At 44.5% G+C, this 27,210-nt stretch overlaps 1 protein-coding gene across 7 annotated transcripts in view; it reads left to right on the top strand.

The window, feature by feature from the left end:
• TENM2 (teneurin transmembrane protein 2) overlaps positions 1 to 27,210 on the top strand; it is a 1,159,540-nt gene that overhangs the window by 937,957 nt on the left and 194,373 nt on the right. For all 7 annotated transcript variants that reach the window (XM_046666360.1, XM_046666359.1, XM_046666362.1 and 4 more), the window contains one exon: positions 23,042 to 23,164. In XM_046666360.1, coding sequence (XP_046522316.1) covers positions 23,042 to 23,164 — 123 coding nt within the window. The remainder of the gene's footprint in view (positions 1 to 23,041; positions 23,165 to 27,210) is intronic.

Raw genomic sequence — 27,210 nt, 5'->3', positions numbered from 1 at the left:
AGAGAGACCCATGTGTTCCTACAAGACATTTTTCAATCGTGGTATGTTTGACCATACCTGGTTATCACTGTTTCATATGTTTTTGGGTCTCGGCATCATCATTTTGTTTTGTTTTCTTGAGAAGATAGTTGCCTGTCCTCTGACAGCCACTTGCTTCTCGGCAGCTTGAGTAGCAGATCCTGAAAATAATTGCCATTTCCACCTTGGGGTGTGTCTGTCAGTGATTCGTGGTTGAGTAGGACGGAACTTCTACCAGCCGGCTTCCCAAACTGAAACGTGGGCTTTTCTGAGCTTCAAAAGTTGCTAAGATACTGTGTGTCTTTGGACACCATCCAGGCTGTTTCCTTGCACGCTCACAGCTTTGACGGAAGATTTCCTCTCCCTGATAGCGTTAGATAGGTGACATGCCAAACCAAAGTTAGAACCGTTACAAGACATCTCTTTGAGTGTAGTTTCCTTGGTTCGCCCATTCATCTGCTGTGCTGGGAGAAAAAAAGTAAAATCAAAAAAGCTCTATTAAATAGATGTGCCAAGTAACAAGGAAAAAAAGAAAAGTTTCTTCAACTTTTATATGCTCAGAATTGTCTCACAAGCATATTTTTGTTCCTTTCCTCTATTTAAAAATTGATAACCTAGAAACAATGTCGAGAGAGGACTAGGAATGGTTCGTGGCACAAAAGTGGCACCTACTGGTAAGCCTGGGCTGAAATTTGAGGTTTGGATTTTTGCATGACCTTGACCAAAGTTATATCCTCCTGAGAAGGCTTCCTAATGATTTTCTATGTCTGGAAGGGCAAACCCTCTTTAGATGTATAAATATTAAAAAGCGCTTCTTAGCCATGAGGGCACTGGTTTCAGGGCTACAGAATGACTTTTTCAGCTTGTAATTAAAAACGTCTACTGGATAACTAACCAGCAGCACTGTTTGCTCAAAGGAGCAAATGATTTAAAACCAACTGGGTTGCACACTAACGGGGAGTGACCTGTGGGTAGCTGTTCTTATCTCTGGTTTCGAGAAACATCTACCCAGTCCCCCAGGCCCATCCAGCCATTGGGTTCTTGACATCTGCAGCCTTCCTTCACATCTATCTTTGGGAGTTTTTTCTTTATCCTGGTGCTATTTATTTTACGTTTTGGTTTCATTGTCTTCACTCTGTATCTGAATCTGTAGAGCTAGTCCCTGAAGGAAAATCATGGCTCCCTCATTTATGGGGTACACTTGAGCTTCACAAGAGATGCCCCAACACTGACTGCACTGAGCAGGCAAAGCAATCACTTTGAAGGACTACGAAAGTTTTCAAGAAACAAAAGCCCTCCTTTTTTTTGAAATTTTTGTTTTCCTTTTTAAAGGCAGACTCCATAGAATGATCCAAAGGGAACATAAGTGATCAGGTACAAAGAATTGTGACTTATCCAATTGAATAAATGGAAAAGAAGGAGGTAAGATCTACCCCTTCAAATGGTCACAGGCCCCTCCGGTTCATTGTCTCACCTAATCTTCCGAACAATCCTATGTAGGGGGTACTGATATCGAGCATATTTTACAGATGGGAAAACCAAGGCCTAGAGTCTATTTACCCAATGCCATGTAATAATTAGGAGTCTTTCTGACTGTAAAACCTATGTCGCACCCCAGGTGACATAAAACAAAGACAGCCTTTGTTCCTTTGTTCCTTCATTCATTCATTCCACGAAATCTCAGTAAGTCCCTATTGATGACTGGGCACTGTGCTGAGAGCTGGGGCTGCATGCTGAAGAAGAGCAGAATGGAGCCCCACTTCCGTGAAGCTGATGGTCCAGTGTCACTGACAGTCTCCAGATCCCAATCTGCTCGCTGCTGTGTTCTTTTTTTTTAACTTCTCGGGGAGGAGTTGACAGATTGTGAACATCAATAGGTATTGTACTGGTTTTATCCCAAGGCTTCTTAAAAACAGTTTCCAATGAGTGCCAGGCTCTACATGTCTCCCAAGTCCTGCGGAAAGAAATCAGAGCAGGTTCTGTTTCGATGGTCCAGCCACTCTCAGCCAGGGCTTTTTACCAAGAGGCCCATTTTTCTGCACAACTCTTCCACTTTCCACCACTTGTGTTTTGTTTTGCGCATTTAAAATAAATGCCTTCCAGGCACGGGTGTAGCATGATTAGAATAAAATGATGGGGGTGAGGCAAGAAAGATTTTTGGAGCTGGTAGAAAGACTCCGTGAGATGAAGGGTACCCGTCATCAGTTCCGTCATACCAAAGCGTGTATAGTGTTTCTTCGTTTTTATTTTCGATCTTGATGGGGGGTGGGGGAATTGTTACAGAACAAGTTGAAAATTGTTCCTGATTCCCTGAATGGTTGTTGTCTCCCTCTGGAATCGGGAGCTTGGGTTCACCGCTGCCCATCCTGCCTGTTCAGTGCCACACTTTCGCACATCTTCTCTATCCAGCCTGCATTCTGTCAGCAGTGCTGCATGTGCCAACCTCCATGTCCTGGATCCTTTCACATCCTATTAAACAACCCCTAATCCACTCCCCTGTCTTTCTTGAATCAGTGGAAGAAGTTTGCTTGGCCACCATGGCCTGAATAGTGAGGGACCTGGATTAGCATACAGGCTTTCGCTGCTGTCAGCGTGTGACCTAATAGAGTTGGTAGAGAGCGTTCTTTCAAGGCGCTGGTCCTGACAAGGAAAGCTTCTGTAATCTTGCCTTTGTTTAGAAATATGAACTTCGAAACCCTACTGCACAGAATGTCAGCAGCCACGCTGATCCGAGGCCTTGGGCAAATTCATTTGAATTGCTTTGAAATTGGATATTCAAAATTCAATAAAAATAAGCCAGCCTGATGGTACAGCTGCAGCATTCCACCCATCCAGCTGGGTAAGCCGTGATGATTTCCAGGCCTCGGACTAGCAAAGCCCAAGTGTGATGGGAAGATGAGCACCGGAGCTGCCAGAGAACTCTTTCTGGCAGCGCAGCCCGCCGACGGCTCCCTGCCAGCTGACTCACAGAGCAGAGCTGGCTTTGGCACAAAGTGGCTCCTCTCGCTGGCCTGCCCAGGCAGGGACGTGATGCCTGCCTCAGTCGTGGCCTGGGTCCAGCGGGAGGGAATGCCTCAAGGGCAAATGGATGGGGTGTCGGAAAAACAATAAAATCACAACACTCCAGTTGTTTGGAGAGCGGCTGGACTTCCCAAATACTCTGCCATAGATCCAGAGCCATCAAACACGTAGGCAGGTTTAATTAAATTGTATGCAGATGCAGACGAACACCACAATTTGCCCTTGAGCAAACGCTGCTGCTTTTGCCTCTTATGGGGGATATGGCATCCTGGACGGTGTTCCTTTTCCACCTATGCTGGAAGGTCCCTCTTCCTCATCATCCATTTGGAAAGGCTGTTTCTTCTACCTGAGATTTTAAGGGAAACCATTCTCACTTCCCCCTAAGACTCAAGCTGTTTGATCTCCCTGTTTCATGACAGGATATCGCAATTATGAATAGAAACTGTGAAATATCTATAAGATATATACATATATGGAGGGAGATATGTATACACACACATATATACACATATATAGATACATGTTTATATATATTTATGTGTGCATATCTATATATACATTGACAGCTAAACCAACTGACCAACCTATGAGGAGAATCCATGTGAGATGTGTGTCTTGTTACCCCTAAAAACCCTGCTCAATTTTCATATTTGGGCCAATCACACCCCATGCATGAGTCCAGGCTTTTTCTTTGTTGGAATTGCTGTGCATGTGAACTGCCTTGAGTCAGACTCCAGGAGAAATACATCCCTTAACCTTCTGATTGTCGCACCTGTGCCACCCACTGTACCATACCTAAAGAGGGGTAATTGGAGCGCCTGCTTGCAGGGACATTGTTAGCGGTCTATTCCATTGGCCTGTGTTATATATCGCCAACCACTCAAGGGCCAGCCGTGAAATTTAATTTGGAGTTTTACAGACACATTCTGAATCCGAAATCTCAATAATAACTTTCCCTTTGCTCAGCCTTTTAACTGTGAAATTCAGTTGGGGACCTTCGAAGCAGCAGGTAATGTCACAGCACTCCAGAGGGATTTTGCCAGAATTCTACTAAAGTGCTTGCAAGTGTCATTTCCATATTTAACTAATTTCAGTTTTTAATTAGCTCCATGTGAAAAATGAGAGTTCACGCTGAGCTCCTCTGTCAGCACAGACGCTTGTTTCCTTTCTAGGATCTCAGGACAATTAAGAAAAAAATAGTTGATGCTACAGTAAGTGTGATCATGCATAGCTCTCTCAAGCCATAACATTGTTCACTGACAGTGAGAACGTGGTGCTGCCAGGCTTGCTCGCCAACCTGGGAAAGAGCAGTCTGGAAAAGGGTTGTAGATGCAGATTTGTGGATTCCAGGACCTGAATGATCTCTTAGCTGCAGGAAATGTCTTCTCGTCCCTGAGTTCTCCAAGATGAGCTGAGATCAGTTTTTGAAAGAATGCTGTATGAAATAGGTAACTACAAAAATGGTGTCCCTATGGGAAACAGGTTTCTTTGGTGCCATCTGTGTGCTCAACTCCTGCATCTGGGTCCCCATAAGGTCTGTAGATTTCAGATTCTTAAAGTCCTTGGCATATGAAAGTAACTTCTTTATGATTAAGTTTCAAAATGCAGTACAGACATGGAAATTTGTTAATCCTACATTCAAAGTGTAAATTTACCACTTGGGACTAACATGCAAATGAAAAACTACACACTCTTCAAAACAGTGTATTGAGAGGTTCTGTTTTGCATAAACTGAAAAATATTTGATGTGATCAGGTTTCTGAAACAATTTCAAGGAAGCCAAACAAATGCAGGCCCTGCATTTCATTTGCATAGCATCCATGCTAATGGCATTCTTTGTTTAAAAGAGAAGATTCATTAAAAGTTTGGAGAATGATTAAAGCGGAAAAGTGTTTGAAACTTCTTTTTAGTAGCAATTCTTAGAAATTGGTTCCGTTGGAAAGTAGAATCCTTTTTCTTTTCCCCCACGTGTTTTAGTGTTGGGTAATTGTTCCCCACTGACAACAGGTATTAAAAGATGATGTGATAGTGAGAATCCAAGTGGCAAATAGAAACTTCCAGTATTGCGTGTATGTGGTTTGATTGGGGAGCAGAGTAAAATATAGGTAGAGTTTTCTTGCATGTTCTCTTGGCTACCAACTAGGCATGAGTTCCAAACAGCAGATGCAAATTTGTGGATCAAGTAGGCTGCCTTTTTGGTATGGAATTAGAGAAGCACATCTCCCATGGGGTTGGCAGAAATTCCACCATTCGTGATTTGTGCATATAAATTACATGTGAAATGATGGAGGCAAGTTTTTGAACATAAAGAGACGACCCTGAAGTTGTTTTACCTAAAATAACCGCCACAGTGAGTAGCAATGACCAGCAATGAAGGCTTAATTAGCCAGTGAGTGCTGAGGTTGGGATTTATCTCCCTGTTTGGGACAGCTCCCATCTGACCTCAGAGGATGTCACGCTCCTCTCCCAGGGCTGTGACGGGGGCCTACCTGTGACGGGAAAATAAAACTTCTAATTTGGAGTGGTTTGTTCAGTTGTCTGGGGACGATCATAGTCTGGAGCTTCTACACTTCTTTGCTTTTCTCGAAGTGTGATCTCAGAGGGGCTTCTTCTGGGTCTCCAGGCGGGCAGCTACAGTCACAAGAAGCGTGTCCTTACGTGAGGAGGTTTGACCCACAGTTCCTATGAGTGTGGAGGACCTCTCTAGAAATGCAAATAGCAGCAGTAGCAGTGTCCACCTAGACGTTTGTCTCTGACATGGAGATGAGCAATTAGCAATCCCATGATGGGGAATTCATGTAACAGAACCATGAGAACAGCACACACTCTGGAGGTGACATCAGAATGAGCAGTAGAGGATGAGGAAGGTCATGGACTTGAGTAGAGAAATGCTGAAATGGGCAGTACTTTTAGAGCATTTGATGTGAATTCTGGGCCTGATAACTAAGAGTGGAAAGCATGATTTTGTTATGAAGCATTTAAATCCTACTCTTACCAGTCCTCCGCTTACTGATTTATAAAATAAATATTTTCTGGCACAAGGTAAAAGAACAAGCCGCCAAATCCAGACTGCCCAGGATCAAATCCCGGATTTTCTATTTACTAGCTACAGGAGTGTAGGTGAGATATTTAACCTCCCTGTGACTCAGTTTCCCCTCTGTAAAAGGGCACAATAATACTAGCTGTCTCCCAGGGGTTTTACAAAGATTAAATGAGATAGTTCTTGAATAGCCCTTAGCACAGTGCTTGGCAAAAGAAGCAGCTCGATAGAGACTGTCCTTACTGTGCTAGGCTCTGGGTGCACAACAGTGAACTAGCCATACTTAGTCATTCCCCTTCCAGAACACACAGCAGCATACCCAGAGAGGACCACTGAAAACCAACCACTCAGCACCCATCCCAGGGTCAATCAGCCTTCCAATTTCTATATGAAATAAGGATATTGAATTAGGAGTATGGAACAGGACCATCTCAGCAAAAATAGACTAATTAGCTAAAGCCGCTTATTAAAATGATAATCCCTCCCATGGACAAAGTGGTCACATATGCACCTGCCAGGAAATTAACTACAAACACACACACACACACACACACACACACGATGACCCTGAAGCGCATTTCCCAGAAAGACTGTGAAGAGCCAAGTCATCCTCGCCCAATGAGAGTTGGCTCCTGACTATGGTACAAAGCACAGGGCTGTGTGGAAAGGACACAGAAGGTCAACTCTGCGGTCATTGGCACTTCATTAAAGAGTCCATTCTAAGTGCATGTGGCTGTCCCAGAAAAAGAAATACATTTTTCCGTTTAAATTTAAACACGCTACCCAGAGGCCCCTAGACTGGCTTTTTGATTCACTAAAACTTTCAGATAATTTGCCCAGAGTTGTTCAGGCATGGTGGCTGATTGGAGAGCACAAAGGAAAAGTTTCTCGGCTCAAAATCTTGCCTAGAACTGCCCTTGCGCCTGGACTGGCTTTGTGAATCCTAAATCCGGGCTGGTACTTTGCCCCATAGCTCAGGGTTCTCTCTTAGACACTTGGTGCTAAAAAAGTTCATCACCAGAATAAGAATATGTTCTCCAATGAAAGGTAAAGCTGAACTGTTTGGTTTTCCTATTTTAGGAAATATAATTGAACTTCAGCTTTGAGCGGCTCTATCTTGTGTTAAATATTCTGAGAGAATAAATCTCTATATAAGTTCTGTTTGTTTTTCTGCTTTGGTTTCTGGTTTTATTGTTTTCCTCTGTGTGGAATGTTTCGGTAACAACTGTTTGTTCTTGCTGTCTAGAAGTTCAGCACACAGGTACTATAGCAGATTTATGTGGTAGTAGGAAGACATCACCTATTACTTTGTGTAATAAACTTCCTTCCAGAAGGAAGAGAAAAAATGGCTTTGCCTTGACTGCAGAGCGGGTTTAGTAAATATTTACAGGAATCAACATTGTTGGCGGAAATGGAGCTTACAGACATCTTTAGATTCCAAATTTTCAGCCAAGATTAGAGAGGAGCAGACCTTACAAACTGGTTGTAGAGAGCCTTCTAGGAGGAGGGACCTACCATCCAGCCTAGGAGATGGGCTCAGACCAGCTACTTAGCCTCATGCTGGCTCTCTCCATATGATATTCTCTAGGCGCTTTGGCAAGAGTGGAATCGCGATTTGATCCTAGCTGAATTTTCTGGTAAATTCCTCAAGTCCCACCCAAGTATCAATGTAGTTGATAAAAAGAGTAACCCATATGCTTTACACACCCAGACAGCCAGGCAGTTTTGACACTTTGTGGGAGGTGTAGATGCCTGATACAGATTCTCATCTGGGCAGAGAGCCATCCCAACTCATCATGGAGAAGGGGCTTGGGGCACCCCTAGGCATGGACAGTGCTTCCCTCCACCAAGAAGTCTGCACCTCTTCAAGATTTTAAAAGAGTCGTCCTAGGCATACCATGGGGACCCTGACTGAATCATTTCAATCCCCTTGTTGACAGGGTTGCCAGATTCAATGTAGGATGCCCAGTTGAATTTGTTTCAGATAACAACGAATAATGCTTTTAGTATAAGTATCTCCCAAATATTGATGGGAAATTCAAATTTAACTGGCATTCTGTATTTTTATTTGCTAAATCTGGCCACTTGGGGACAGGGTCTATACTAAAGACGCTCTTCGTATCTCCTTCAGGTTAGGCCCTGAACCCAGACAGGGTCAATAGTGTTCTCTTACCTTTGTGGTCCCAGTGATTGACCCAAGGAAGGGCTCATGACCTCAGCTGAGACTATCGGAGTCTTTGCCTAGGATGTCTAAAAGTGAAGCTGGAAAAATGAATCTCTCTTTTCTCTGGTGGCCAAATGGGATGAGAATATGAGTCTGGCATTCTTTGTGGCCATGGTCAGCCCCTCGTAGAGAAAACCCATTGGCAGAGAATAAAGACAGGCCCTTGTGGGCCAGCTACTCCTTCACGTCCATGAGCTATCTTAACAGCTTTCCAAAATTTCCCCTTTTCTGCTTAAGCTAGGTCCAACTGAGCCCTAATGCCTTAAGCTAATACATAGCTATTTAGCTCAAACTCCTGAGTTTAGCCTTATGGTCTATAGAAAAAAGGAATTTGCCTTGGGCGTGCTTATAGACAGGTGTTTACAATCAGATGCTCCCACCACAACTACCCCAGGGGATCATCTGGCTTTGTGCAGCTCTGTGCCTGATGGTGGGGAAGGGGATGTAATCATTCTTCCAAACAGAGCAGGGATCCCCCAAGGCCCACCTGCCTCTGGTCAGCACCTCTATAGGCAGGGCTGACCACAGAATAGACGAAGCAGCCTTCCCTTTATGCCATTTCAAAGCCACTGTCTAGAATATCTTCTGTCTAAAAATATCTCCCTCCCCCTAACTGGCACAATGCCTAAAATTCTACCCTTAGAGTTTATATGTTTGGCTTAAATCATTAATCTCCTCTATAATTGCGCATCCATTAATGGTAGAAAATGTGAAGTTGCTGTGGGGAGGGCTAGGGATGAAGTTGCATATCAGGTTCCAACAGATTTAGTTTTTTATTCTATTGAAGTGGCTGATAGTTGGGAAAGCAGAGTTCTGAGAGAGTTGGTTGGGAGTCTAGGAAGCTTCTTATGTGATGGGAAAGCATTCATACAAGTGGTACTGCTGAGTTTGGAGATGGCTGAGAGTCTAATAACTGGTCATTTTGGACAGGCAGAATGGACACAGAGCAGGTACCGGAAGGGAGAGAAGACACGCTGAGGAGGACCTTCACCTGCTTAACCATTTCATTTTGGCCCAAGTCTGGGTCTGGCACCTTTTCCATCTTTCCACCCTGGCTTCAACATCTCTTTTCCGTATTGCATCTTCCCAGCTGCTTCTAACATGCTGCCCGTGTGGGCAGACTTAGTGCACCTGGAGGGCGGTGCTGGGCCCTCTCGCCTCCTCCACCCTCGTGGAAATAGACAAGAGGAGCTTGTTCTTTCCCTCCTGTTCTCTTTCACTAATTGCTGTCAGCCTCGCCTCATAGTTCTCAAACCTGAACATTCATCAGAATCACCTGCGGGGCTTGTTGATATGCAGCTATCTGGCCCCACCCCTACCTTAGTGGCTGATTGGTAGGGCTGGAATGTCGCCCATTCATTTGCATTTCTAACAAGTTCTCAGGGAACGCTGATTCTGCCGGTCTGGGAATCACAGCCTGAAACCACTGGCCTGGACTGTTAGCTTTGCGAGGGCAGCAGTGTCTAAGTCATCCTTGCACCCCGGAGCCCAGCTCAGCACCAGGTGCAGAGAGGAAGGTTGGGAAATGCTGGTTAACTGAGCTCTCCTGTGCAACACAAGCCTTTGCTCTGCTGCAGTGTCAGGGCCAATCATGTGAGCACCCTGAATTTGCAGATGTCCGGTTAAATGCAGAAAATATTGTTATTTAATGTGTTTTTATGCAGTGGCATCTCCAGACTGTTGACATAGGAGGAGATTAAAGGTGGCAATCTGAGTGGAAAAAGGGAGGTCGAGGGGCTTGTCTTGAAGCTATATTTGCATAGGAAGCCCGCTGTTTTTACTTAGACTGTGTATTTGTGGTAGCTTTGGAGGAGGTTCGTGGAAATCATTTAGAATTCCGTCACTCACCTCCCATTCTCACCCCAACTGCGCTTTCCAACCACTGCCAGTGATGTCACATGGATGTGAAATATGTGAGCCGGGTCAGCAGGTCTGAAGCCCTTCTTTAAAGCATCACTCCAAAAGGACAGCTTCACGAGTCAGTGCAGTAAGGTTGAATTGAATGAGACCAGGGATCCACACTTCTCAATAATGACGCATGGCCTTTCTGCCACGGTATTTACCCCTCTAGGTCTCTGGAACATCTGCAAAATGATCCTGGAGGAATGATCACTAAGTATCTTGCTACATAGGATTGTGTGGTTTTAATTCAGAAGGCAGGTCTTCTCCGATTTAGGAATGGGCTCTTTGCTTGTAACATAGAGATTTGGAATCTGAAAGATATTTTTCTGCAGACAGACAATGTTAGGTCTGGCCAGTCCCCCACAGTAAGTGTTGTTTGTTGAGCTCTTCATTGTGTCAAGCTGAGCTGAGGGTTTGGCATGCTTTATTACATTTCATGTGACACCCCACTGTGAGATAGAGTTTTAACATTCCCCTCTTACAAATGAGGAAACTGAGGGTCTGAGAGGTGAAAAAACAAAAAGCAAAACTTGCCCAGAGCCTCACAGATACTAAGGGCTGGGGCCGGGATCTGGATTTGAAGCCAGGTCTGCCTGGTTGCAAAGCTAGTCTAACCACCATGTTCTATTGTTTCCACAAAAGTGTACTTTACCCACAATGCACCTGAAGTGTACAGTCTAGCCTTTAGGCAGAAGAAAGCATTCTTTTTTTGGCACTTTTACTGTAAGGGGCAGAAAGCATTGTAGTTAAGAGCTCTGAGCCAGAGTCCCCAAGTTCAAAGGCCAACTCTACTACTACTGGAGGAAATCAGCCTAGAAGAACCCCGTTTACCACAATGGTCTAGAATTGCCGTGTCCAATAGCCACATGTGGCTACTGAGCATTTGAGACATGGTTAGTGAGTCTAAACAACTGAACTTTTCACTTCATTTAATTGAAGTTAATTTAAACTTAAAAACTGAAGCAGTAGAAAAGATTTTTGTTGAACGCACTTTTGTTTTAGCAGCACTGTGTTTCCCTTTAACCATTGAAAATTTAGCATCTGAATTGAGATATGCTCTAAGCATAAAGTATAAACCAGATTTGGAAGACTTAGTGCAGAAAAAAAAATGTAAAACACCTCATTAATGATTTTTATGTTGATTACATCTTGAACTGATAATATTTTGTATATCTTGGGTTAAAAATAGATCATTAAATTTATTTTTTACTTATTTAATGCGGTTACTAGAAAACTTTGTTTCATATGTGGCTTGTGTTACATTTCCATTGGACCAGAAGTGGAATGCAAATGACAATTAGAGCAGAGAACTGCGGAAGGTCAGAGGAGGCACCCAGCTCTGACTCCCTTGGACAATTCTTTCTGACAGATCTGGAGCGCGGCTTGGCGGATCTGAGGATGCTGCTTAGGAGGCTGTTCCTGAGGCTGCAGGAGGACAGAAGAGTCTCTCAGATTTAGTCCTGACTAGGGGAACTTGGTAAAGTTGCCAGACTTAACAAATTTAAAAAAAAATCTGGCAGCCCTTGACCCCGGGCATACGCAGTGGTGTAACTGCGTTTGAGACTCATTCTCTTCATTTGTAAAATAAGAGTAATAAAATACCTAACTCAGGAGAGTCTGATGTTAAATTAAAGATTAAATGAAATTGGATAAGACTACTAGGGGACAGGGCCAGCTCCGTGGCCAAGTGGTTAAGTTCGCACGCTCCGCTGCGGTGGCCCAGGGTTCGGATCCTGGGCACGGACATGGCACTGCTTGTCAGGCCACGTTGAGGCGGCGTCCCATATGGCACGACTAGAAGGACGTGCAACTAAGATATACAACTGTGTACAGGGGGGTTGGGGGGAGATAAAGCAGAAAAATAAATAAATAAATAAGATTGGCAACAGTTGTTAGCTCAGGTGCCAATCTTTAGAAAAAAAAAAAAAGACTACTGGAGTACATATTTAGAAAAAAAAAAAAGACTACTGGGGTACATATTTAGAAACTTAACCCTAAGAGAACGAAGTAATGAAAATAAGTTGGGGAACTTTGCAAACATGTTCATCTTTCTTTCTTGAGCTCCCAAAACACAGCTCAGGCTGGTGTCAGAGGAGACACCGACCCCCGCCTGGCAGTGAATGGGGTTGCACCTGGATTGGGATCCTCCATAGAGTTATGGGGGTGGGGGTGGTTTATAAGCCGAAGGGGGGGAAAGAGGTTAATTATGAAGCACGTCAAAGGTCTTTCCATTGTCACTGTGGTGCTTTGTGTACGCCAAAAATGCCACAGCACTCACAATGCTGCTACCTGTGGAGAGAAATGTGTACCTTTAGCAGGAAAGAAATTTGTAGAACTTGAGTGTCACATAAAACCCCTGAAATTAGCTCTATTAAGTAAATTGTCACAAACTCAAAATAAGTCTAATTGTGTCATTTATCTAATTGCAGATGAAAATGTAGTTCTTTTTTTATGGGTATAGATGGCTTGCATTCCAAAAAGAAACTTTTTTCCCCCAAGATTAGCTTTCTCCCTGTAAAAAGTTGACCATGTTGCTATTAAGCGCAGCAGAGGACAAGGACTACCGTATTTCTGGGATTTTCATTTCCCACTACACGATCAGGCCCTGAGAGATAGAACTAATTTTTTTAACATGATGTTTCTTTTCATCAGAATCAAGTTTAAACTGTTTCAGGTTAGGCATGTGAAATCTACTTAACTAACAACTCTTTAAGAGAAAGATCAAGCCCAATTTGCTAATACAAGATTTTTTTATTTCTGCATTAAAAGAAAAAAAATCTTTGAGAGAACCATGTCAAAAATTAAAAATTGAAAGGAACACTGGCAGCCTCCCCATGTGCCTAATTTGGCTTTGCTGAACGTATGACCAAATTGAAATGAGAATGACATCCAGGATTTTCTCAACATCTTTATTTCTTCACCTCATTTCTCACTCCTAAGAAATTTCCGAGTTCACATGCAGGAGGGAACTCATCTGTATTGACCACGGCATCCTCGGACCAGGTAGAAATAGAAAAATGGTGATTTTAGATTCTAGTTGTGAATGAACTTCTGCCACAGAAGCAATTTGTCATAGAAACCCAATCTAATGAATTTAGGATTAGAAAGGACCATGAGGCCCCTTTTGTTGGCTAATTTACTAACAGGTTATTTTTGCTCATGCCCTATCTTGCAAATAGTAATGATACAAATCTTAGATGGGAGAGAGAAGGAGGCTCCTTGGCCATTCCCTCATCTTCTCTTGAATAAGGCAGCATTGCACATAGGCTTCAGAATTCTCTTTCTTTAAGGAGATGCCAGAGGGCAGTAGAGAGAGCACCAAACAAAGAGTCAAGAGACCAAGGTTCAAATCCTGGTGCAGCCAAGTCATTGGTTGTCATGACCTTGGGCAAGTCATTCACCTAAGCAGGGCTCAAGGTCATCAACTGTACAGCAAAGGTCTGGACCAGATGACCTTTGAGCCCATCTTGACTGTGGCTCTGCCATTCTGATGTGATGCAGGAAAGGAAGCCAAAAAGATTTCTCTGAAAGGGGATTCAGGCAAATGGGGGAAGAATATTGAGATGACCCAGTCTTCCCTGGTACTTGGAGTTGAGCTGACAATTGTCCTGCTGTGAGCTGGGTTGGTGCAGTACCCAGGCATTAGGTACCACATGACTTAGGTTCAAATCACGCCTCCACCTCTTACCAGCTGCATGTTACTTCAGCTCTCTGAGCCTTATGTCTTCATCTGCAAAATGGGAAAATGATTCACACAACGGCACTGATGTAATGACAAGATGACCCAAGACCCAGCAGGAAGTGAGACACATGTTTTGCGCGTCTCCTATGTGTCCGATACTCCCAGGTCCCTGCCTCCTTCATACCAACAACACCCTCTAAGCTTGATTTGGTCACCCCTCTCCCCAGAGATGTAGTTATAGTGGCTGAACGTGCAGCCTTGGTTCTATAACCAGCTGCCCCACCCACCAACCCTATCAGTTTGGGCAATTTCCCAGCACCTTTCTACTTCCATTCTCTCATCTATAAAATGGGAAGAATAATGGCATCTACCTCCAGATTTACTGTAAAGGGTAAGTAAGGGAATGTATACAAAGTTCTTAACACAGTGTTTGACACTGAGTCAGTACTTTACAAAAATGCTAGCTTTTTATTCTAGCTAAGAAGCTCAGAGAGGTAAATTAATTTGCGCAAGGTTATCTGCTTATGAGTGGTAGTATTGGAGTTTGAACCCTGATGGGAATGCAGCTGATTTGTCTCAGGGACCCAGGTCAGGGAGATGGCTCCTCATTTGCCTTATTGGCTCTGTTGCCGTCTCAGGCTGCCTGGCTGTGGGCTCCAGAGTCCCATCAGAGGGCTCAGTGGAAGCAGTTTGTTGGGGGCTGCCTGGGACTCAGGAAGGGAAATGAGTCCAGATCCTCCTTCCCTCGTTCACAGCAGCAGAGGGAAGAAACGTGCCCAAGGACCAGAGTATGGCCAGTGCCCTCACTGCCACCACCCTGAGTCCCGTCACCACTCCCTCTTGCAGAAGTCTGTTTTTCATGGGAGAGTTCTCCCTCTTTGTTCCAGCACACGTTGCACATCTACCGATCGATATGACATCTTATCCTCTAAAACATTCATAATGTCTGCTTCCTGGGATGCCGGTGGCTGCACGCTGTGTGCCGCCTGCCTCACCATTCCTTTGTAGTAGGTGGTCTGTCCACCAGCCCCCTCCTTAACAGAGCTGCTGGTTGCTGTTCTTTAAAGAAAGACAAATATTGTTTGGGTTGTCAACACTGAATGACAAGCTTCGGGGGGGAAAGAAAGATGTATTTAGGTATATGCGTGTGGATTGTGGGGATGTGTTTTACTATCACAAAAGCTCCTAAAATCCCAGACCATGATTTATTTGCCGAATAAAACTGACTGATATTATCATTCTCTAAAGGTATTTTGATCACATGGGTCCTTTCTTGGAGAAAGAAAGGCTTTTACTTTATTTCTTTCCCCGGAAAAACAGCGGCAGGAACAGGGTAGCCTGGGGTGGGAAATGATTCCCTGTGTGGCAGATGGCTCCGGGAGTGTGTTTATCTGCCTGAGGATGCGCTGGCTCGGTGGACAATGGGACGCCCGGCCAGCATCACCAGTCCTCCAGGGCACATTCCTGCAGTCTCCACACAAGGGAAAGAAAGTGACTGTGAGCACGCGTATCTGTCTTGCGTATTGATCTGCCTGGTGATGCTGAGAGCAAGGGGGCCTTGTTAGAGGTCACCTGAGCACACCTGACACCACACACCCACAGTGTCAACAGTGGCCACCTGCAGTGCACCCACTGCAGCAGCGGGTGCAAGGGGACAATAGGGATAGAGGTGATACCAGCTTGGGGGCCCCCTGCATGCTGAAGCTGTAAGAGCCCCGCTTGTTTCCTCCCAACACAGGAATTGATTAATCTCCTACCACTTCCCACTCGCTGTACCGTCCTGAGACTGTCAGGAGAGTAGATTGATGCTCTGGTTCCTTGTATGGATTCTTCTTGTCTCGAGTACACACTGCTCCCTGGTCCCAGAGCTGCCTCATGTGACTGTCACCTTGTGCTCATGGCAGACATGCAGGAGGGGACAGAAACCCTCTCTGCTTTTGCAAGGGAGTAGAATGAGGAAGGCACAGACAAAACCTGTGCTGAGGACCATTTTAGCAGCATGGCTGGAAGATAAGAGAGTGCAGGTAGAGCGGGGAAGGCAGGTGCATTTCCCCAAAGCCCCCTCTCATTTCCAGTGGTCCCGCCAGGATTCTAGTATCATATCCATGACTCATCCTTCCTCATCTGTGTAATTCCTGGTTCAATAGCTTTGCAACCATTTTGGAAGCTGCGAGCCAGAAGTTGGATGCAGGCAAGTAAGTTTTCAGAGCCTTCTTGGGAGATAGGTGCACAAATCCCATTACTAGTAAAGGGATTTGTGGGCGTGACTTCCCTGCAGTGCTTTGAAAACTCATTCCATTCAGTGTGTTGCAATACAGTGAGGGGGGAAATAAGAGAAATCACTTCACCGAGGAGGTCTGAAGGGATTTTTTTTTTTAACTCCTTTAAGATTTAAATTTTTTAAACTCCTTTAAGACTTAAAGCATTTCCAAGAATGTTATCCCTCCTGGTTTTGTTTGCATCTCTTCTTTTAGGCAGAAAGTAATTTTGGCACTGACACCGTTCCTAAAAGGATACCATTAATACACTGTAGCGGGCCCCCCCCCCCCTTTGAGGAAGCAGCACTGTACTCTCCTGCATCCCCAAAGGATGCCAAGCCAACTGACGGAGGAAAAAAGGCACCAAACATATTGATTGTTAGCCAGGCTGACTGTAAATTGAAGTTGCCAAACAGATTTATTTTCTATTGTCAATGGAGATTCTTTTAAGTTAAATAGCAAACTGGTTGCTGACCAAGGACATATTTATAGAGGACTAGTGACTGCTTACAAAGACAAGTGTCTACTCCTGAGTGAGCCTTGACAGTATTTAGTAAATAATTCTGTAGCCACCTGCCCTGTTCAGTCTTGGCGAAGTCAAGGTTCACTTAGAGAAACCTGCTGGCCTCCAGTGAGGACTCTGAGTGAGTCACTGGCAGGAGAGCATGGAGTTTGGGAGCTCTGACTCTGTGGTTCCACGTGCCTAGGTCTAAATCCCAGATTTCCCATTTACTGGCTGTGTGATCTTGGGCAAGTCACATAACCTCCCTAAGCTTCGATTTCCTTATCTAGAAAATGTAAGTTATATGACCACCTCCCTGGATGACAATGGAAATAAATGAGCTTTCATCCTCTTTAGAATCCTCTGGTGTCATCCCATCTCAGCCAAATACAAGGCAAAGCCCCTCCAAGGGCACCCACTCCCCGCCACCCCATCTTCCAGTCACCCTGCACTCTCCTTTCTTACTAATTCCACTCCAGCTTCCAACACTCTTCCCCAGATGTAAGCATGAATTGCTTTCTCATTTCCTTTTGGTCTTGGCTCACATGTTACCTATCACAGATGCCATCCTTGACCAGTCTACATTTAGACAAGGACACCTGCTATTCCCCTCCCTCACACCCTGGCATTCCCTAACCCTGTGCTCTGGTTTTCACGTACACGTGTAGTTTCTGTGTCGCCCACTAGAATGTAAGTTCCATGAAAGCGAGGAACTTGTTTTGTTAATTGCTTTATTCTTGGTGCCTAGGATACACCTAACACACAATAGGTGCTCAATAAATATTTGCTGAATGATAAATAACGAAGAAGTGATGCAATTAACGTAATGAGCCGATACCTGGCACATTGCCAAAATAAATGTTAATTGTCGCCATTCTCATTGAGGAGGTTCATTTGTGTGTGTTAATTTTCACTACTCTTTGCAAAAGTGCCTTTGCAGATTGCCTTTGCAAGTTCAGGGTTAGCATTTGTGCGTTTGAGCCCTGATTATTCCACTGTGGTTCTCTCCTCTCAGCAGTGGCACTTCTGGAATTAGCTATATTTCCCACGGGAGGCCTAGCATTGTTGACTAAATTGGCTGATGTGGGGCCAGGGAGGCCCAGCCCTCACCCTTCCCATCATTCTGCGTGGTCTCTGAAGGAGTTTGACCATCATCTCTAAGGCCTTTGTGAATCTGACTGCACGCTGAGCCACAAGACACACTAGGCGTGGCTCCCTCCTCCCGCTCCCTAGACTCTGCTTGGCCTGAAGCCTTCCATTTTGAAAGAGAAAGCCCAATATCTTCCTCCTGTTACTTATTGACAAGCCTGCTCTTTAAGGATACCCCACTGTTCCTGGGGGCCTGCTCAGCAAACATGGAGCATCCGTGGCCCCCATGTTTGCCCTCCTTGACAGAGGCTGAGCATCAATCTGGGAAGCGTTGCTGACATATTGATTGACTCTCTTGTCAGGCTGATCCTCTGCCAGCCAATGAACGTGGAATGTTCTAAGTGACACCCAGCAGGGCCCGCACATACCCTAATTACTGTTTCAGACAACCCCCATTCCCAGCTGCCACTTTCCAAGGTCTATAATCTCCGTCCTTGTGGTTCCTGGAGAATTCTGTTACCTACAACCAACCCCTCTCCCTCACTTCTGCTTTGGCTCCCTCTGAGTATTTCTTTCAGAGCCCACCTGGCACAAAACCAGAAAACTTTAGTAAGAAAATATCACCCTGACTCCAGGCAGGTCTATTTATTATTCCTGCTGAAATGTGGGATCTGTGTGTGGTCTGTCCATCCTGCCTTGGTTCATCTTCAGCAGTCGATGAAAGTTCCCTCCAATTAGCCAGAGGGATACGTTCAGAGTTTGGCTGCCTATTGTGGTTTTAGTGGCTGATTTCCCAGCTGCCACCTGGATTACACGAGCTTCCACTTGGAGCCTTTCCCCGTTCCATCCTTGCTGACCCACGGAGCCCCATTGTTCCACCCAAGGGTCTCTGTGGAGTGGAGCCTGTCAAATCATGATAAATCGTCCATTTTGACTGTCGGTGGGGGTGAATGACGTTGGAGAGAGGGCCTCCCAAACTCATTTCACTTCTGACCCTAAGACAGTCTGAACAGAACCTTTTGGGATGAGCTGCTGGAGCACTGTGGGGAGTGGAGAGGGGACCACCCCACTGCATCGAGGATGTCTTGTTAGGTAAAATAAAGGTTGGTGAAACCAGCGTTCACCCAAAATCTGGAGATGAAGAAGCAATAACTCTGGCTACTCTGAGGCTTCTCAGCTTCCTGATTCTGAGAGCAGACTAAAACTGGAGATATTGTGACATAGTGTTTAAAGAGCTATTTGTTGTTGTTGTTCACAGAAACAAATGTGGTAGCCCTAACTATGTCCTAATTCTTCCTGGCTTGGTTTTAGAAAGGATTCTGACCCAATAAATAAATAACTTCAAGGAATGGATGGAGACCTGTCATATAAAAATGGCATTTCTCACTTTCTTTATTAGTGAATGTATCAGTCAAAATAGTCTCAGGCATGCTGCTGTAACAAAGAACCCCAAACTCTCAAGGTCTTACAATAGCAACAGTTTATTTCTTTGCTCATTCTGTTTTCTATCCCTGGTCTGCCATGGCTCTGAGCTGCATTATCTTCACTCAAGACCCAGGCTGACCGTGTGGCAAAGGGAAGAAAGTGTGTGCTGCCAGGTCACATGGCCACATCTGAGTTCAACAAAGGGAGAACATATAACCCCCTCAGGAAGGGGTGCTGACTATAGACAATGGTCTTTATCGACAACAGGGAGACTATCATGAGTTTCAAGAAAGAGGCAAAGTTTGCTGAGATGCATTGCCCACAGAATTTATAACCAGATCTCTGTGAAATAGAAACCAGATAACCACTCCCCCTGGAACCCTCCTCTGATTCTGAATTCCCCTGTGATCGAACTTCACAGCCAACAGTTTCTTCATAGGCGAAATGGGGATTATGACAGTTCCTACATCAAATGTAAGCCGTGAGTCTTAAGATAATAGCTGTGGAATGCTTACTGGAGTGCTGGCCATGTGAGGTATTCAAGAATGGGCAACAGGGACTCAAATACTAATAATCAAAATAGCTTCTCTTGGGGCCAGCCCGGTGGCTCAGCGGTTAAGGTCGCACGTTCTGCTTCAGTGGCCTAGGGTTTGCCGGTTCGGATCCCAGGTGTGGACATGGCACCGCTTGGCAAGCCATGCTGTGGCAGGTGTCCCACATATAAAGTAGAGGAAGATGGGCTCGGATGTTAGCTCAGGGCCGGTCTTCCTCAACAAAAATGAAGAGGATTGGCAGCAGATGTTAGCTCAGGTCTAATCTTCCTAAAAACAACAACAACAACAACAAAAATAAAATAGCTTCTCCTGCAGACTCGTCCATATTGTGGCCAGCACTGTGGTATTCCATCCCTCACACCTCAGTACTGTGTATTTTTTATTTATACGAGTATAATGTCCTACAATCCAACCCCTGAAATATGCCCCCATGTGTCATTATCTATCCTAATAAACATTTATGGAGTGCCTTCTAGATTCAAGACACTGCTAGATCTTCCAAGGGTCGCAGATGCTTAACCTCCCTCTGGCCCTAGGCAGCCATTATTCTACCTGTAAAGGGAAACCTTTACAGAAAGTAAAGGGAGAGATTGACTGAGAGACTGATTTCTCAGCCCCAGCCATAGAGCAAATCGGTAGCAGGATAAGAAGCAGAATTCTCCTTAGTCAGGAAACTCATTTACTTCACGGCTCCCCTGAGTCTTTATCCTAAGGACCCGTTAGTCCATCCCCATAGGCCAGAAAGATATTCTTATTTTCTTACTCAAGAGAGAAGGAATAGCTGATCAAGAAAAATACCAACAAAAGCCTATTTCAGACATCCCCCCCAAAAAACAAGAGAATGTGGTTATCCCCCGATACAATTCTCACTTATTTACTTAACGTTCAATTCAACAACAGAAAATATGCCCGAACTTGAGTTTCATTTTTGTTGCATCGCTTCTGCCGCGAGGACAGAGCTTCTGCTCAGCAGATTTGGCTCTTCCCCTTTTTCCACCTCCATCTCACTTCCTAATTTTTCTTTTCACTCTGGGAGTTGTCTGAGAAGTTACTTGAGTACTCTGATCCTAACCCTTCTCACCCCTCCGTAGTTTTCTTGTTTTCAGAATACGTTTTTTTTTTTTTTTAAATAAAGAGACGCTATGGAAACCAAAACCAAAAAGGAGGGGGGAGGCATCTTTGAAAACAGAGAGAGCAGAGTTTCATGACTGCTGTCTTCATGTGCAGGAAGATTGGGAAAGTGTGTTCTTGCTGTTCTCCTACAGTGGATGGTTGCAATACGTTCTGCATCTTGGAATGATAAGATTGAGTGCTATAAGAGGGGAGAAGTTTTGACAAGAATTTTCATATTGATCGGGCATTGGGGAGGTTGTCATCTTTGCCTGATGGACCCACCGCTTCCTGTATAGATGTGAAAATCAAAGCTTTGTGAGGCCTGAGCCCAAGCTGCACCTGCAATGCCTGTCTGTGTCTATTTTAAAACACAGATTCTCCTCAAAAGAACCGCATCGCCAGTGCAGCAGCAAGCCAGCTCCAGGCAAGCCCCAATTACCCGATAGTAACATTTAAAAAAAAAAAGAAATCATTTTAAAATAGCTAATTCCTTGGCTCCCTTCACCTGGTAATTACAAATCAGAAGCTCCCGTTATCTTGGAGCAGTCACGATTAGTTCTCATTTCCTGACCTCTGTACAGTGAAAATCTGTCATCATTTGAGGCAATAGAATCTGGTCTCTTCAAGTAAGTGACCTACATATAACAATAAACGGCAAGAGAAAATTAGGTGTTACTTTGACAGAAAGTGTACAGTAAATGTCACTTATTCTTATTAGTATGTATCATCTCAAAGAGTTGTAACAGTGGGGCTTGCACTTCAGACTAGTGTATAGAAAGAAAACATGGTTCTGAGATCGGGGGGTGTGTTAGAAAAAAGCAGACGTACACACGGGGACACCTTGCCACCTTAATCCGTGGTCATCAAGCTGAGCTGTATTGTTTGAAGACGGGTTTTTAACCTTAATAGAATGTGGCCTGACTTTAAGTGGTGGTAGGCATACAGAATTAATTGCTGTGTGAACAATCTCCTAAGCATTGTTAATTGCGTTTCCTCTTGTTAATTGTTTCTCCCATCCCCGCATCATACTCCTGGGAACCTTTCCCCATCAACACCCCTTTCTCTCCCGAAGTCCTGGAAACGCAGCAACAGCGGCAACCTGTGTCCAGTTGAAATGCCAGACAGACATGGTGTGGTTACTGTTTGGATGGGAAATATGTGCAAGAATGAACTCCTTATTTATTTGCAAATGAAGCATTTCTTAGATCGGAACTTTGAAAGAATACAGGCGTTTGGAATTTGTGTTTTATTCCACCCAGTCAAAACAACTCACCAAGAACCACCAGAGAGAGGGGTGTATTGAGCTTGCTGAACTAACTGGGACGGGGGGAGTTGGCATAGACAGAGTGACACGGAAGACCAGAGGAAGTTTGCATTTGGAGGTTTGAGGTGCACATGCAGTAACGCAAGAGTTTGGCAGATGGGCTTGTTTCCTTAGCAAAGAAGAGAAGATGCTTCAGAACTCTGTCTCCTTCTGTACTGGGGTGAAGTGTGGGTGTGGGTGGGCGTGTGAGAGAGACGGAATCGTAATATTTTCAGGAAAGGACCCCATTCCACCCCTCACCCCCGCCCCAGCTTTTTCCACAATGGGACGAAAGATATCCACTTATCAGGAAGAACGGTGGATTGGAAAAATATTTTTAAAGTTTGAAACAGTTAGGGAGGTGAGCTTCACAGTGGGCCAGCACTACTGCAGACGCTGCCGGCTGTGTTGGTATTTCCGTGCAGGTACAGTCTGGGCTGAACCAGACCAGCAGGCTGTGCCCATTTGGGTAGACTCTTTGAAACTGATTTACATTTTGAGTAGTTTGGCGGAAATTATCCTTGTCGATGCCCCTGGACTACCAGTCAAAAAAGAGATGCATCCAGAGTGTGGGGCAAGTTGGATGTGACAGAGAAAACCCTTTACAGTGGTTCCCAGGGGGCATTTTCCCCTCCGTGGAGACACCATTTGAAGGTCTGGGCTGTGTTTTCTCCTCCCTCCTTCACCCATGAAGGGGATCTACTCCCCCTGAGGCTGTGAACAGGAGACCTAGCCCCCCAGATCTACAGGCTTTCTGTATTTAGCTAATCCCTGCGGCCTGGGACAAGCCATTTTTGAACTGCAGCTTCCTTAAAAGGCAATCGCTTGGAAAAGGCACCTGGCCGTCCCCCTTGACATTTGCATTGCTGAATTATCTATTCATATTTTCATTACTTTGTCTCTCCTGCAGCAATGCATCTGCTCGGACTCAATTGGCAACTCCAGCCGGCAGATGGACACACCTTTAACAATGGGATAAGGACCGGCTTACCAGGAAACGATGATGTGGCAACAATGCCATCTGGAGGCAAAGGTGAGGTTACAGCTGCCGCTTGCCCTCTTGAGGTCACAGGAAAATTCAGAGCTCTCGCCAGCTGGTTCAGGTTTTCTAATCCCAATCTTGGAAGGTGTGCAAAAAGGAGAAGAAAGGGGGAAAAAAATCCTTGCCTTTGCTAGGTGCCCCTGTTGAAAGCTGTTTGCTGTTCCTGTCTGTTAGCTGTGTTTGGCTGGAGTCCCTCGGAGCTGGCACAGTGCCTGCTCAGAGCAATGTGCATACCTATGCTATCTGCAGCGACTGGCACGGTCTGGAGCTACTTGAAAGCATCCCAAGGCCTGGGCAGAAGCAGCAGCAACAGCAGCAGCTGGAACAGCGGCAGCAGCAGCAGGAGAAAGCCCTGCCTAATCAAGAAAGCCGAGAGCAGCAGGCAGCACATGCCACTAGACTGGAGCCCTCTCTGGAGAGGAGAGCTGCAGCCTCCCTGGGGAGGAAGTGCCGCCTGGCACGGCATGAAAGAGAAAGACTCGAGCTGTTCCGCTTTGGGGGAGAATAGAAAGCAGTTTTGACAACTTGGGAACAAAGCTGCTCTTCTCAGAACAGTGAAGGGGACAATAGAAATGTTTATTGAAGCAATCAGGCAACTGTATTCTTGCAGGAAAAAAAAAAATAGGTGCTAACAAGGTGCTAAGAAGGAGGAGAGAAAACAGAACCATGGGGAGGTGGGGACGTGGGGCAATTAAAAAGACAGCAGCAGCCAATGGCACAGTTTGGTGGGCTCGCACTCGGTGGGGTTCGCTCAATTTGGGATGGAAATCACAAACAGGAGAGATTGTATGGAAGGGTTTCTCCAAACACAGAACTTTCCATTCTGCCTCTTAGCACACCTAGGCAGTTCACCCCCAAGTGTCTTAAAATACCCCACAGGGATATTTTCAGAGACGGGAAAGAAACAACATTTATTGGGCACCTATTGTGTGCAAGCTTAGCATTGTGTAACTTCAACAACTCTAAAGGGAGGAAAATCATCTGGGACAAACTGAGGCCCAGGACATTTTAGAAACTTACGCCAAGTCCAACAAGTAGGCAGGTACGCATCTGGACTCAGGTCTGTTCCCTGGGCAAGCTGTTGGTATTTTCCTTAGATCTGTCATTTTCCACAGAGAAGATTCCAGAATCATCTTCCCATAGAGGTGTACATTAGTCATCCTGAAATGCTAATGTTGCTTAAATTCTTCTCCGTGGAGCTGTCCTAATGCTTCCAGTGTGACTTTTTTGTCTTTTTATCCAGTCTTTAAGACTCACTCTACTCATCTATCCTAATCATAACACCAAATTACCTTTAAGTAAGCATGAACAAGTTTTATCTCAGGGTAAAATTATGTGCTTTCCTTTTTCAGGTAACTAAAACTAGACCTAAAAATGAAATGTGTGTTTTGCCTTAAATGACCATGTTCTGCCTTAACTAACCAAAAAGCCTGGAGCCAAATTTGCTGGCCTCAGATTTGTAATCTGTTCACCTCAAGTACTTGACACCATCCCCAGCTTCGATTTCCTTTAAGAGAATGGTTCTCAGCCGGGCGTTTTTGCCCCACAGGGAACATTTGGCAATGCCTGAAGACTTTTTTGATTGTCACAATTAGAGGAGGTACAACTGGCATCTAAGTGAGTAGAAGCCGAGATGAGTCAAACATCCTGCAACTCACAGGGCAGCCCCCTACAACAAAGGTTTATCCCATCCAAAACGTCAGCTGTCCTGCTCTTTGAGAAACTCTGCTTTAGGCGTCTCTGTTGTGTTTCATCCACAAATGTCCTTTAGTCAACAAGTCAGCACCCCATCCTTTGAGAAAAATGCAGAAGACACATTTGAAAGTGAATATGCAAATTCTATCATTCGGCGGCACAGGGCTATATTTTATGTGTGCATACCTTCTGAAGTTATATACAAATGCTTTTTAAATAGCATCCTTCACGAAAGGGAATCACGGGTAGGCATTGGCTTCCATAAATTAAGGTCAGCCACTCCTCCCCGTTGTGATTAAGTTTCATTTGCAACCCCAACCCCACTTTGGCATCCCACACCAGCAGAACAGAAGATTCCCCAGGGAGAACAAGTCCTACGAGTATGATGTCTCTAAATTAACAAATGAAGAAACACTTTCCGCGGTGCCTTGGCAAAGACCCGAATTTTTCCCCTCAGGTGCAACATGCTTTTAAAAATGTTGTGTAAGTCATATAACATCACCCATTTAGATATTTTCCAAAAGAGTTATGAGACAGAAAAATGGTTGCCAAATCAAATGGTTATCAATAGGACTCTTAGGAAAAAGTGTGAGAAATTAAAATTGCTTAAAGTTGATATAAAACTCAGCATATCTCCTTTCTGAACACCAACACAGTACTCTGCCTACAACCAAAGATATCAGATTTCTTCTTAAGTTGTCGTGAAGTTTGGTTTAAAAAACGGCTAGAAAGGTTTTAGGTTTCTCACACCCACCTAACTCTTTTAAAGAAAGTGACCTTAGGTTTGAATTTCTTTGCCCAATGATCTCCCTCCTCCCCACTCTCCAATTCTATACGTTTAGATAACCTGAATCAATTCCAATCGACCACTTTTCCAGTGTTTCAAAGAGACAATCAAGATATATTGGCAATAAGTTAATTAAATAACACCCCCTCCATTTTTTGTGGTATACGATAATCCTTCACTCTGATAATGTTTTAATCAAGATACACCACACATTGCCGGGGAGGTTAATCTTATTAAGCAATTACTGGGTAAGTATCCAGCAGAAGCAAATTAAAATGTAAGCAAAACACGGGCATGTGAGTTCCATCTAAGATGGCACATCGATAGAGATTTCATTACCTGCACTTTAGGAGTGTTTACATTGCTCAGATTTGGAAAGGAGTCTAATAGACAGGGCAGCCTCCACTCTCCGAGATGTTAGTGGAAACAAAGCACTTGATTAATTAGTTGGGAGAGTATGTTCTTTGAGCTTTGTCTTCCTTTTTCCATTTGTTGTTGTTCAGGGTTTATTTTTTCTCCGTCTCTCTTTCAATTAAACCTTAACGTGGCTGGTTTGATGGTTGGCTTTCACATCAAGAAGAGGGAGCCCAGAGACTGCCAGATTCACTCACCATCTCCAGTGTATTTCTATGTTAAAAGGAATGAACTCATACATCTTCATTACAAGAGCACGGAGCACTTTTTCTATAGATCTGGGATTAGATAAGCCTTGAGAACGAAGATTCAATACAGTGTTCTGACCTGGTCAGATAACATAAGGGAATGCAGCTTGATTGGCTAGGCCCAGACACAAAGCGTACGAGAGCTTTTAAAGGGCACATCACAGGTAGCCAAGTTGTGCACTGAGGTTAAGAAAAAACAAACTCCCAAGTAAAATTTCATGGATCATTCTCAAAAGCTATCACTCATTTTAAATTTAAGGTGTCCCCTGTATCAGGGGTCAGCAAACTACGTCTCTTGGACCAAATCTGGCCAGCCGCCTGTTTTTGCAAATAAAGTTTTATTGGAGCACGGCCATGTTCGTTCATTGTCTGTGGCTGCTTTTGCGCTACAACAATGAGGTTGAGTAGGTGCAACAGAGACTAGAAGGCCCACATAGCCTAGAACATTTTCTATCTGGCCTTTTATGGAAAAAGTTTGCTGACTGCCCTGTATCATTCGTAAACCCATTTCTACTTTCCTTGGATTTTCCCGTAATTACAAATTATAGGAGACTAGGGAGAATAGACCAAACTCGCAATCTGTCCATTTGGGCATAACATATTCTTGGTAACTTTGCATTATGGATCCTCTATACAGTTCCACAAACATCAGCTCCATCACTTAGCAGCTGTGTGACCCTAAGCAGGTAATTTTTCCTCCCTCAGCCTCCCATTCCTCATATGTAAAATAGTACCCCTTGTAAGCTTGCTGTCCAGCATAAATGAGATAACTCTTGTAAAACACAATGTGCGGCATTAAGCACTTAATGAGAGGTCCATGAATATTAGTTGTTGTCACTGACATCAGTGTGACATCCCCCAGCTGGTCCATTTAACAACCCTCCACAGGGTGC

Source organism: Equus quagga, chromosome 7 (genome assembly GCF_021613505.1).
Source record: "Equus quagga isolate Etosha38 chromosome 7, UCLA_HA_Equagga_1.0, whole genome shotgun sequence".
Classification (NCBI taxonomy): Eukaryota; Metazoa; Chordata; class Mammalia; order Perissodactyla; family Equidae; genus Equus; species Equus quagga.
The sequence above is the reverse complement of the archived record's forward strand: the minus strand, read 5'-3'. Positions and strand labels throughout refer to the sequence as shown.